Consider the following 13,489-nt stretch of genomic DNA (forward strand, 5'->3'; position numbering starts at 1 on the left):
GGGATAATCATAGCCGTCCGTTTGATGGGCTTTAAATGTTTGGTAGAAAATGAAAAATTATTAATGACCACGATTAATCGGTAGAAGTCCAATACAGCTGGCATGATTGTATGATATGGCTTGGATTTGGTAGCAATGGGATGATTTGGTAGCAATGGGCCCCATTCGTTTTGGATTTTGAGAATTGATTATTTTTTCTTTATCCTTTTTTTTGAATGGTGATTTCAGCTTGTTCAGTTTTGAGAATTGATTTTGTGTAAAAAACTAATCAGTTTTGGACTCAAAAATCAATTCTTAAAATCCAAATAGAATAGGTTGGAAAGATTAGACAGTAATGGGCCATCGTACATTATACATACGGGCCCAATATTAATGCCCATCTAGTCATATATAAGTCTATCTACTCGTCATATCTCTCTATCGACCAGTCAGATCTCCCTCTCTCTCACTCATATAAATAGAAGGGTTTGAAGGTGATTATGCATCTTCAACCCAGGCTTCTTTTCTTAGAGTTTTAGAGTTTCTCTTCCCTCTCCATGGAGCTTCCAAGTAAAGTGAGTTGTAGGTTATTGCATCCATCATTTCTCTTTCATGTCACCCTCCTCTCTCTGCTCTTCCTATCAGTAGAATCCGGCACTCTAGGAAACGAAACCGATCGATTATCTTTGCTCGCCTTCAAACATGAAATAACACATGATCCTAATGGGGCTTTGACCTCATGGAACAATTCTCTCCATTTTTGCCATTGGCAGGGAGTCACATGTAGTCGTCGCCATTCTCAAAGGGTCATTGCCTTGAACCTTGGCGATCAAGGCTTGGTCGGACCCATGTCCCCTCACATAGCAAATCTTACCTTCCTCCATGAAATCAACCTCGCAAACAATGGATTCTCCGGCCAACTCCCTCCAGAGATGAGTGGTCTATTCCGTTTGCGTTCTCTCAATCTGAGCCACAATTTATATGAAGGAGAAATACCAACCAATCTGACTGCCCATTGTCCAAAACTCACGTCCATGACTTTAAGGTACAATAATTTTGTTGGGGGGGTTCCCAATAAATTCCACTTGCTCTCTCAGCTCGCTTATTTAAACCTTAAACAAAACAATCTCACAGGAAACATCCCATCCTCGCTTGGGAACCTTTCATCTCTCATCCATTTAGATCTAGGACAAAATAGTTTGGAAGGAAGCATCCCGCATGAGCTCGGACGACTAACCAGCTTAGAAGTCCTTCAACTCTCACTAAATAATTTGTCTGGTATGATTCCTCAACCAATTTACAATCTCTCGTCTATTTCTGCTCTCTCTCTGCCAGGTAATAAGTTTCATGGAAGCATTCCACCCGACCTGGGCCGCTCTCTCCCTAATTTAGCTAGGCTTTACATGGCTCATAATCTATTCACGGGACCCATTCCAGTCTCATTATCTAATGCGTCACAACTTTCACTCCTTGATTTTGGTGGGAATAGGTTTAGTGGATTCCTACCTATGAATTTAGGAAGCCTTCAAGATCTCTACATTCTTAGCTTCGGAGAAAATCAGCTAGGAAGCAGAGGCCAATCCAACGACATGATTTTTCTCACTTCTTTAACCAATTGCTCTAGTCTAAAAATATTACAACTGGACACCAATTACTTAAGTGGTGCACTGCCCGACTCTATAGCTAATCTCTCAACTCAATTGACACGACTGACTTTAGGAAGAAACCAGATATTTGGGAGCATCCCTTCAGGTATTGAAAATCTTGTAGGTTTAGAAACACTGGGCATGGAGGAGAATAATTTTCTCACAGGTACTATTCCTGTTGGACTTGGAAAGCTTAACAAGCTGCAATTATTGACCTTGAACACAAATGGATTGTTCGGGCAAATTCCATCTTCCCTTGGTAACATAACTCATTTGTTAACACTCGATCTATCTACAAATAAATTACAAGGACACATTCCACCAAGTCTTGAAAATTGTGGAAATTTGGAATCCATATATCTTCAACATAACAGCCTGACTGGTACCATACCCAACCAAATTCTTAAGCTTTCCTCTCTATCAAATTTCCTTGGATTATCATATAATTCTTTAACCGGGCCCCTTGCTTCAGAAGTAGGAAACTTAAAACAACTTGGGAGATTGTACATGTCTGGCAACAGTTTGTCTGGTGAAATTCCAGACACGTTAGGCAATTGTGTTAGCTTGGAATACCTTTATATGAAGCATAATCTCTTTCAAGGATCCATTCCTTCATCACTGGCCAACTTAAGAGGTATGCGAGAGCTAGATCTTTCACACAATAACTTGTCTGGAAAGATTCCAGAATACCTGGAAAAGTTTCGCGGCCTCGAGTATCTAAATCTATCTTTTAATGATCTTGAGGGTGAAGTACCAAAGGAAGGGATTTTTCAAAATGCAAGTGCGATTTCAGTTCACGGAAACAACAAGCTTTGTGGGGGTATCCTAGAACTACAGTTGCCAGCGTGCCCTCTCCACATTTATAACAAACGTGGAAAATCTCATTCTCTACTAGTAATAATTTCAATAGCAAGTGTGGTTTTTTTTCTTATTACATTATCCTTTTTCTATATTACCTTCTATTGGAAAAGAAAGTCACGGAAGAACCCTTTAGTAATGTCGCCTTCGGTGGATCCATGCTTAAAGCTTTCTTATGCGGAGTTACTTAGAGCAACTAATGGGTTCTCTTTGGAAAATTTGATTGGTGCTGGAAGTTATGGTTATGTTTATAAAGGATTTTTAGACCAGAACGAAACGGTTGTTGCAGTGAAGGTACTCAACCTTCAACAACACGGGGCTACTACGAGCTTCAACGCCGAATGTGAAGCCTTGAGAAACATTCGGCATCGGAATCTCATTAGGATCTTAACTTCTTGCTCAAGTATTGATTACCAAGGCAATGATTTTAAAGCTTTCGTTTTTGAGTACATGCCTAATGGGAGTTTAGAGAAGTGGTTGCATCAAAGTGGAGATGGGCAACATCCATTGATGAACTTGACCCTTATTCAAAGGCTAAATGTAGCCATTGATGTGGCCTCTGCATTGGATTATCTTCATCACCATGGACAAACAACACTTGTTCATGGTGATTTAAAGCCAAGCAATGTTCTTCTTGATGATGACATGAATGCCCATGTGGGGGATTTTGGGTTAGCAAGGTTTATTTTTGAAGACACTGCTAATCACTCTAACAATCAAAGTAGCTCGCTGACAATAAAGGGATCTATTGGATATGTTGCTCCAGGTAAATGACTTTATCAATATTTTTTATTCTTTATTATTATCTTATAAGATTTTAAAATTTTCATTAGCTTGATTATAGGATGAAGTTTTATTTGGCAACATCTCATAGTTTCTTTCTAACAAGATTAACGGTTTGATTTTTGTATTCATGTTTCAATGGAAAGAATATGGTATGGGTGGAAAGAGATCTACACATGGAGACGTGTATAGTTTTGGAATCTTGTTGCTGGAGATGTTTACAGGAAAAGCTCCCACCAATAACTTGTTTACCGATGGCCTAACTCTCGACCAATTCGCTAAGATGGCGCTTCCAGATCGAGTGATCGAAATTACAGACCCACAATTGATCTCCGAAGAAGTCCAAGTTGTCAACAATAATAACAATGAATATCATACCATTATGAAAAATAGAATGCATGACTGTGTGGTCTCAATGTTCAGAATCGGTGTCTCTTGTTGTGCAGAATCACCAAGAGATCGAATGCAAATGGGTGATGTTGTCAGAGAATTGCATGAGATCAAAAACTTATATCATGGAATTGGCATCCATCGAGACAGGAAAAATAGGATGCCAACTCTACGTGAGGGTTCATCTTATCTTAGCAACAACTAAGGTATTGATTGCAGTTAAATGGTTCGATGACAAGAATCGGTGGAAACATGTTCTCATACCCTCATCATGAGATATGCAACTTTAATGTGAGGGTGTTTATGTCATGCATTTATGTTGATTTTCACCTCCATTTGTTTGTATTCTCTTGAAAATTCCAGCTCTCTTCTTTCTTTGTTCTTGAAAATAAAGTGATATTGAGGAAATAGACAAACAAACAATGCTGCTGAAGGGGGTTGAAATATCATTTCCCTTTTGAGAATGCTATAAAGTCCATCACTTGGCATAGTGGGTCTTTCCTCATTGTAGTACTTCAGTGGATTTAGCTTCGTTGATTGTTTAATTCGATGTTAATTTAGGTTTATTCTGTAAAATTAAATTTTAATAATATCAGTCTTTATTCTTCGTACCGAGGGCCTCATTTCAAAAAAGTACGCTTAAGTTATGATTGATTTTGGGAAATGTTATCAGCACTACTGTATTTTGATGATCGCACTCTTCACTTTATTAAAAGTAAGGTATGGCCTGCACCATAGGATGATCCAAACCGTCCATTGGATGGGCCACAGCCTAAATAGGTTGTGCCCCAAAAATCCTTTACATATATATCGGTTGTTCCTAACCCTAGCTCGGATCTCTAGAGGATTAGGATAAAACAGTCCCTCTACAGATCGGAGGGTTAGGATCAACATATGGAAATAATTTTTGGGGCACAACCTATAGAAAAAAAGAGAGTCACGGTGGTCATAATGTTGCCATCTGGTGAAAGTCTCATAAGAAACCAAGACAGAACAATACAGAAAAAAAAATCAGTGCTCCTATTTGTTAATGAAACTTTATTTTTAAGTAGACATACGGAACCAACCCATAAGAAAAGGAAAAAGGAGGTGAAAGAGTCCAAAAGAGGGTTTGTTGTGTTGTTAGGGAAGGTATTGGTGGAGACAAAAAGGGATGTTGGGTCACATGCTAGCGGGAATCTTCTTGAGTAAGGCAAACGTAGGGCGTGGGTCTCATTCATATGTGCAATATGTGCAAAGATTGAAGTGCCATTATTGAAACAAGGGAGTGTGGATATCAACTATCAGTGTGGATATCCTCTTAAGTCTCTCTCCCCTCCCTTCTGCCCTTCATTCTCAGCTCCTCTCTCAGAATTTGGACCCGCAAATATTCCATGGAAGAAATTTTCATGGCTGCCAAACATCTCCTTGGTATTTTTCAAGGGAAATGGCATCCCTACTCTCTTTTTTAATAAGTGTAACCCTTTATTTGTTTTATGTTGTTCTAATCTATACTGCATAGAGGAATGCTAAACTGAAGGAGATCCTTGCAAACCCTAGCTTAATGGCTCTTCATGGGGTCCACGCCACTCAACCACATTTAAAGCTGCATAGAAAAAATGCAGAAACTGAAGGAAAGATTAATGCGGTTGAGTGCAATGGGTCCAATAGGATGTCCTCGTGACTGGGTTTTTGCAAGAGCATACTTCAATTTAGCATTCCTCATATATGAGCTCACCTACTCTGGGACAGGTGGCGGCCTGTCCCAGAGTAGGTGAGCTCCAGCCTCTCACAGGCTGCCACCTGTCCCAGAGTAGGTGAGCTCCAGCCTCTCACAGGCCGCCACCTGTCCAGGACACCTGTCCTGGACACCTCACCCGGTTTTCCCTATAAATAGGGGTTCAAAGCTAAAACCAACGGGTAATGCAAAAAACCCTTCTCTCCACCCTAAAAACTCTTGAGATTAGCTCTGCACTCTTGCTCATACTGACTTGAGTGTCGAAGGGCCTGTCCGGAGTAAAACCCGGGTTGGTCTTCTGACCTCGCTTGCCTTGTGCAGGACTCAGCCCTCATAGCGGGACTCAGCCACTTCGCTCTCCTCCACTTCGGTCTCTCAGGACTCTGGTCATCCAGCTCAGCTCTTACGTCACTGTCGTACCTGTTACCGATTTTTGGTCTAACAGATTGGCGCCATCCGTGGGACCTCAGAACTAAAGGCCGTTCTCAGATATCTCACAAAAATGGCAGGGCGCAAGAGTGCGCGGATACCTACTGCACAGACTACACAAACCACGCTGCCCCGCAGCACCCGAAGTGGAAGAATCGCTTCGCTGGTAGTAGCAGCTTCTGCTACAGCCGAGCAGAGCCCTCCTCGTTCGGAACACCTGAATTCCCTGCCCACTCCGGAGCAAGTCCAAGTTCTTTTTCAACAAATGACAGCTCTCGTTGGGCAGTACCAACAACTACTCCAGGCGCCTCCCCAACCTCCTCCAGGAGCTATGCGACCTGTCCAAGAAAGGCCAAGCATACACAAGGGAGAGTCATCACGCCATGGCGAGGACCGAACTCACCACTCCACCAGACAGGTGCGTTACCAAACCGCTAGGCATGCACAGATGGAGCGTCACCGTCGTCAAAGGTCGCGGTCCCGTTCTGTGCAAAGGCGCCGAGCCCGTAATGAACAAGCGCCGCAACTACGGCCCAGGCCTCGTCATAGGACTCCGGAAAGTCAATCCGACTCCGTGGCGAGTCAATCGGTGGGAAGGATCAGGTCCATGGACCCTGGAACGGATCCGCTGCTGCAGAGAATGGAAGAAATGAACCAAAGAATAGAGGAACTGGCGAAGGATCAGAGCCGTCCTGCCTCTAGGACTTTCTCAAGCAGAACGCCGTTCACTGATGATGTTCTGGGTGCTCCAGCACCCAGGGGGTTTAAAATGCCCGCTGTCCCGCAATACGACAGGACTACTGACCCCGTGGACCACTTGGAGACATTTCGGACAATGATGCTCCTCCACGGCGCCTCTGATGGTTTCATATGCAGAGCATTTTCGACAACGCTAACCGGCGCGGCGAGAGATTGGTACTCTAGGATTAGACCAAACTCCATCAGCAATTTCGACGATTTTGGAGAGGATCTAGTCCGCCACTTTATGAGTAGCCGCAGGCCAAGAAAAACAACGGCATCTCTGATGGCCTTGAGGCAGGACGGCAATGAGCCTTTAAAAGTGTTCGTCCGCCGCTTCAACAGGGAGGCACTTCAGGTGCCAAATTTAGATCCCTCAGCCGCTATGAATGCGCTCCTCGCGGGTGCGAGATCTAATGACTTCCGCCGGGCAGTAGCTCGCCAAAATCCGCACTCACTAGCTGATCTTATGGCCGGGGCGGAGGAGTACATAACGGTGGAAGAAACACTGGCAGCTCTTAACTCGAATCGGAGAATAACCTCTGAAGATAAAAATCCCTCCAAGCAGCGCAGAGAGGATAAACCTCCAAGAAGGGACAAGTCTCCACTTCCCCAAAAAAGAGATGTGAACTTCACACCTCTCAACACCGCCAGAAAACACATACTGGCTGCAATCAGTGAAGAGGACTTCGTGAAGTGGCCGGCCAGGATGATTTCTAAAGGAAACAGGAGAGATCCGTCAAAATACTGTCGGTTCCATAAAGACCACGGTCATGATACAGATGATTGTTGGCAGCTCAAAGAGGAAATTAAACAGTTGATTGGCCGGGGTTATTTGAAAAAGTATGTCAGAACTGATGGCCGTAAGCAAGAGCGCAGAGAAAGGAGCCCCCGAGGCCACAGTCCTCAAAGGTCACAGCCATCCCCTCCTCGGAACAAAACCCCTCAACCGGCCAATACTCAGCCAGAGGTACCTCGATCTCAGCCAAGGGGGGTCATTGGAACAATCATGGGTGGACCTGCCGCTGGAGGCTCGTCCTCCGCCGCTCGCAAGGCATACGCGCGACGGATCAACGTTGTGCACACGACCAGCAAGAAGACGAGAACAGAGAATGAGATCTCCTTCTCAGATGCAGATTTGGACAACCTCATACTGCCTCACGACGATGCGTTGGTGGTAACCATGCTCGTCGCCAATTGGGAAGTAAAGAAAATCCTCGTGGACAATGGGAGTTCGGCGGATATCTTATACTACCATGCCTTTCAGAAGATGATGATCGGCGACGACCGTCTAAAGCCGGCAAGCTCAGATCTGTTTGGCTTCTCTGGAGAGGTTGTCAAAGTAGAGGGGCAGATTGAGCTCCCAGTCCTCGTCGGAGAACCACCTCGCCAAGCGTTCGCCATGGTTAACTTCTTGGTAGTAAGGGCCACCTCTGTCTATAATGCTATCCTGGGACGGCCTGGCCAGAATCTGATTCGTGCAGTAGCTTCGGCCTACCACCAAAAGATGAAGTTTATAACCCCCAATGGCGTGGGGGAGGTTCGAGGAGATCAACCTCAATCAAGGGAGTGCTATGCGATGGCACTGAAAGGCAAAAATACAGTGGAATCACTGCCAATCGAACTGCTCGATGTCAGGGACGAACTCAGGGGGACTCAGCCCACTGAAGACCTCATCTCCATCCCACTATGCCCAGAAGATAGTGAGAAAGTTGCTTTGATCGGTTCCTCTATCAGTAGCAGCATTCAGCACCAGCTCACTGAGTTTCTCCAAGACAATGCAGATGTCTTTGCATGGGTCCCCGCTGATATGCCTGGCATTGATCCAGAGATCAGTATGCACAGACTTGGTGTTGATTCCACCTGTAGACCGGTTAAGCAGAAAAAGAGGCACTTCACTTTTGAAAGGCAACAGGCGATAAAAGAAGAAGTGGAGAGGCTTCTGAAGGCTGACTTCATTCGTGAGATTCGATATCCGGACTGGCTGGCAAATGTAGTCTTGGTTAAGAAGACAAATGGAAAATGGAGGACCTGCGTCGACTTCACCGATCTAAATAAGGCCTGCCCCAAGGACAGTTATCCGCTCCCAAAGATCGATCAACTTATCGACGCCACTGCGGGTCATGAATTGTTAAGCTTCATGGACGCCTTCTCCGGATACAACCAGATCAGGATGTATGAATCGGATATACCAAAGACCTCCTTCGTCACAGATCAAGGGACTTATTGCTACCGTGTTATGCCCTTCGGCGTCAAAAACGCCGGAGCTACTTACCAAAGGCTGGTGAACAGACTCTTTCAGCACCAGATCGGCCGTAACATGGAAGTTTATGTCGACGACATGCTGGTGAAGAGTCGCAGTGCACAGGATCATGTATCTGATCTCAAAGAAACATTCCAGGTTCTGAAGAAGCATAGTATGAAGCTTAATCCCACCAAGTGCACTTTCGGAGTTAGCTCAGGAAAATTTTTGGGTTTCATGGTCAGTCAACGAGGGATAGAAGCAAATCCAGAGAAGATTAAAGTTGTAATGGAGCTTACTGCTCCAAAAACTATTAGAGAAGTTCAGCGGCTCACGGGAATGATAGCCGCACTGGGGCGCTTTATCTCCAAATCCGCAGAGAGGTGCCTGCCTTTTTTCAGCGCAGTCAGAGGACTCAAGACTGCGCCCTGGACGGAAGATTGCCAGACTACATTCGAGGAGTTGAAGAAGTACTTATCCTCCCCACCATTACTGACAAAGCCGGAGCCGGGTGAAGAGTTATTTCTGTATCTCTCCATTAGCTCCACAACTCTGGCACCTGTCCTTGTCCGCGAAGAGCGCCGACAGCAAAAACCTATCTATTATGTCAGCAAGGTTCTTCACGACGCAGAAACAAGGTACCAGCGGGTCGAGAAATTGGCTTACGCGCTGGTAATGGCGGTCAGGAAACTAAGGCCTTACTTTCAGGCCCATACTATAAAAGTCTTGACAGATCAACCACTCCGGCAAGTACTCCACCGACCAGATATCTCCGGGCGACTCGTGAAATGGGCCGTGGAGCTAAGCGAGTTCGATATTCAGTACGCTCCTAGGCCAGCAATCAAAGCTCAAGTACTAGCAGACTTCGTGGCTGAATGTACCATTCCCCAACAGTTAGCCGATTCAGAAGTTGTGCAGCTCCCGGTTGCGGAGGAAGCAGCCCCCGAAGAATGTATAGCAGAGGGAACTGAAACAGGAATCGTTCATCCGCCAGCTGAGCAGGGCTCCACGATCAACCCACTAACTTGGGAAGTACATGTCGACGGGTCTTCTAACAAAAGTGGTTGTGGAGCTGGCCTCGTCCTCACCGGACCTGATGACTTCACTGCGGATTATGCCTTAAGATTCGGATTCCGCGCATCCAATAACGAGGCAGAATATGAAGCTCTCCTCGCCGGAATGAGCCTTGCACCCCAAACCGGTGCCCGGAACTTAAAAGCATATTGCGATTCTCAGCTAGTTGCAAACCAGATTCAGGGGGTATACGAAGCTCGAGACGAGCGTATGATTAAGTACCTCGCCAAGGTCCACCAACTCGCCAGCAAGTTCCAAAGCTTTGAGGTCATCAGAGTCCCTAGAACAGAAAATGCCAAAGCAGATGTGCTGTCAAAGTTGGCTGCCTCTGGATATACCACCCTTGGGAGCATACGCATGGAGTTCCTTCAAGGATCCAGCATCGAGATTAGAGCTGCGGAGACAATGCAGGTGGAGAATGAGCCGTGCTGGATGGACGAGATCATCACTTATCTGCGCGATGGTAAACTCCCCGAGGATAAAAAGGAAGCCCGCAAGGTGATACAGAGAGCTGCCCGGTTCTCCCTCAGCGATGACATCTTGTATAAGAGATCCTATACTCTCCCATACCTGAAGTGCCTGAGGCCGGGCGATGCCACATACGCACTCCAGGAGACACATGAAGGGATTTGTGGAGAACATCTGGGGGGCAAAGCCCTTGCAATAAAAGTACTGCTCAGAGGACTGTATTGGCCCACCGTAAGGCAGGATGCGTTGAGCCTGGTTAAAAGGTGTGAGAGATGTCAGAAATTCTCTCCCACCATCCACCAACCCGCTGTGGCGATGGCTCCTATTATTAGTCCACTCCCTTTCGCAGTATGGGGGATGGACATCTTAGGTCCCTTCCCACCGGCCTCCGGAAAGCGCATATTCGTGGTAGTGGCGATCGACTACTTTACTAAATGGGTGGAGGCAGAACCTCTAGCGCAGATTACAGAGCAAAATGTGCAGAATTTCTTCTGGAAATCAGTAGTTTGCAGATTTGGGATTCCTCGTGCCTTGATAACAGACAACGGCAAACAGTTCGACTGCCGCAACTTTCGAAAATTCTGCTCTGACCTCAAGATTGAACAGAGGTTCACATCAGTAGCTCACCCCCAGACCAATGGGCAAACGGAGGTGACTAATAGAATCCTGCTTCGGGGGATAAAGAAAAGGCTGGATGAAAAAGCTGGTCGATGGGCAGATGAGCTCTATCATGTTCTATGGGCGTATCACACTACTCCTCGTACGCCAACTGGTGAATCGCCATTCAACCTCTCATTTGGGACAGAGGCGGTGATACCGGTGGACATAGGCACTCCGTCTCCCAGAGTCACCAGCTTCAACGAGCAGCTTAACGGTGACGGGCTCCGTGCCAATCTTGACCTGCTAGAAGAGATCCGGGAAGAATCTCGAATTCGAGTCGCCGCTTACAAACAGAAAATCTCCAACTATCATGACTCCAAGATACGCCCCAGAGAATTCCGGACAGGGGATCTAGTCCTCAGGAGGGCAGCAGTATCCCAACCAACTAAAGTCGGGAAGCTCTCCCCGACTTGGGAGGGGCCATATCGAGTGAAAGAAATCATCCGTCCAGGAAGTTATAAGCTAGAGACATTAGAGGAGCATTTGTTACTACACGCATGGAACTCCAAAAACCTTCGGAAATATTATCAGTAGACATATCGCCCGAATTAACAGGTGATTTTGTAATCTTATGTCTGTTAAGATGAATAAAATGATTCTTTTTGCAAATCTAGATTTTCTCTTATCACTTATCTCTGGAAACCTAGTTCACAGAACTTGGGTACTTTTTGGAAACCCAGTTCATAAAACTTGGGTACTCTCTGGAAACCCAGTTCACAGAACTTGGGTACTCTTTGGAAACCCAGTTCACAGAACTTGGGTACTCTTTGGAAACCCAGTTCACAAAACTTGGGTACTTTTTGGAAACCCAGTTCACAAAACCTGGGTACTCTCTGGAAACCCAGTTCACAGAACTTGGGTACTCTTTGGAAACCCAGTTCACAGAACTTGGGTACTCTTTGGAAACCCAGTTCATAAAACTTGGGTACTCTCTGGAAACCCAGTTCACAGAACTTGGGTACTCTTTGGAAATCCAGTTCATAAAACTAGGGTGCTATCGATCGTCTACAATCCCAGATCATTAAAATTTGAAAGCAAGCTGGGCAAGTCATTCAACTAAAGTCTATCAGAGAAGAGAAATAGATATGGACAAGTATAACTTCATTCATCAAAATGTAGGGCCTCGAGGGCCATTACAGGGTGGGCCTTGAAGGCCGTCAAAAAAAAAAGGAGAAACATGACAGAATAAATAAGTGTAGGGTCTCAAGGACCATTACAAAAAGAAGTAGGATGCAATACTAAGAGGCACCCGGGAAGGTGGGGGTGTCAGCAGCAGTACCGACAGTAGTATCTCCAGGGGCCTCTGGCTCCTCGTCGACAATTGTCGGTCTGGCAGGAAGAGTCAGATTGGCCATCACCAAATTCGGGTTGCAGGCCTGGAGTTCCTGGAGGCAGTCATAATACGCGAGACTATAAGCCTCACTCGACAGACTGAAGAGTTCGGCCTCCTTCGCCTCTGCGGCCTCCTTTACCGCCACTTCCTGCCTCTCTTTGGCTCTCCTCCTCTGTCCCTCTATGACCTCGGCAGCCTTGTCCAATTTCTGCCTCTCTAGAGCCAGATCCTCCGCCAGCAGCTTCTTCTCAGTTTCTACTCGTCCAATGCTTGTTTGGACCTCCTTTACCTCGGCGGCTAGTTTGCCATTCACCTCTTCAGATTGGGTGATGGCCTCAGAAAACTTCTTGCTCTTCTGATTCAGATCGTTGTAGTATGTCGCAACCTACGGACAGAAACAAGCATCAGTATAGGAAGAAAAACAGAAGACGGACAGAAAATAAATAAATCCAAAACCATCACGCCTCTTTACCTGATAGAGCGAAGAGAATACTGCCTCTTCACCAGTAGCGGGTGGCTCGTGGAGGACCTGTTGCTTGTCCTTTACAAGAATGCATTTGCTGACGATCTCAGCCGCTACTCGACTTTCGCCCAGTCCCGTATCATCCTTCTGAACGGCCCAATTAGGCCGAAACACATTATCACTTGGCCTCACGGGAGGACGGGCCCCAGTCCCAGTACCAGTGGACGTTCCCCCAGATTTGGAGGAACCACCTCCCTGAGCGTAAGGGCCCACTAACTTCACGGTGGTTTTTGACTTCTGAGCCGGGCGCGGCACAGTGTCCAGAGAAGGGACCGGACTCGCCATCTCGGACGCCTTCCTCTTCTGACGCTCTTGATGGGCCTGTTGAGCTCCTTCCTGCGCCCTTGGCTGGGCTCCTTGCCTTATCTTCTCCACTGTCGATTGTTTCTTCATCTCTGCGAGCAAGCAAACAGTTAGAAGCAAATAAAAGAAAAAACGACAGTTTTAAGAGTATAGCTACATACGGGCCGGAGTCGCAGCACTTAAGCCGAGTCCGACTAGAATCTCTTCCCCCGAAAACTCTGAACAGTGGATGAGGCCTGTTCATTCAATCTCCTTCCGCATCAAGGCGAAGGTCCCCGCATCTTCACCCTCAAGGAGCGGTTTGCGACTCAGCCTAGTGGTATCCGGAGTATCCCACACTAGAGGA

At 46.1% G+C, this 13,489-nt stretch overlaps 2 protein-coding genes across 2 annotated transcripts; both read left to right on the forward strand.

Annotated features, from left to right (window-relative positions):
- Positions 1-536: 536 nt before the first annotated feature.
- On the forward strand, positions 537-4,266 carry LOC143870035 (uncharacterized). Its single transcript, XM_077376548.1, has 2 exons — positions 537-3,249; positions 3,413-4,266. The coding sequence occupies exons 1-2, from the start codon at positions 537-539 to the stop codon at positions 3,859-3,861; spliced, it is 3,162 nt and encodes a 1,053-aa protein (XP_077232663.1). The 3' UTR covers positions 3,862-4,266.
- Positions 4,267-5,875: 1,609 nt separating this feature from the next.
- LOC143870036 (uncharacterized) lies at positions 5,876-11,518 on the forward strand. Its single transcript, XM_077376550.1, has 6 exons — positions 5,876-6,220; positions 7,109-7,717; positions 7,808-8,455; positions 8,849-9,397; positions 9,491-10,598; positions 11,043-11,518. Exons 1-6 carry the CDS (start codon positions 5,876-5,878, stop codon positions 11,516-11,518), a joined length of 3,735 nt encoding a protein of 1,244 aa, XP_077232665.1.
- The last annotated feature ends 1,971 nt before the right edge of the window (positions 11,519-13,489 follow it).

This window comes from Tasmannia lanceolata, unplaced genomic scaffold (genome assembly GCF_043159265.1).
Source record: "Tasmannia lanceolata isolate RefF3 unplaced genomic scaffold, GAP_Taslan_0.1 ptg000003l, whole genome shotgun sequence".
Lineage (NCBI taxonomy): Eukaryota > Viridiplantae > Streptophyta > Magnoliopsida > Canellales > Winteraceae > Tasmannia > Tasmannia lanceolata.

Excerpts from the sequence above, each read along its gene's own strand:
- LOC143870035 (XM_077376548.1), top strand. The coding sequence starts at position 537 with ATGGAGCTTCCAAGTAAAGTGAGTTGTAGGTTATTGCATCCATCATTT. Across the intron at positions 3,250-3,412 it reads TATTGGATATGTTGCTCCAG|AATATGGTATGGGTGGAAAG; the intron begins GTAAATGACTTT and ends TTCAATGGAAAG.
- LOC143870036 (XM_077376550.1), top strand. The coding sequence starts at position 5,876 with ATGGCAGGGCGCAAGAGTGCGCGGATACCTACTGCACAGACTACACAA. Across the intron at positions 7,718-7,807 it reads CTCACGACGATGCGTTGGTG|AAGATGATGATCGGCGACGA; the intron begins GTAACCATGCTC and ends CATGCCTTTCAG. Across the intron at positions 10,599-11,042 it reads GGTTAAAAGGTGTGAGAGAT|ATGAGCTCTATCATGTTCTA; the intron begins GTCAGAAATTCT and ends GTCGATGGGCAG.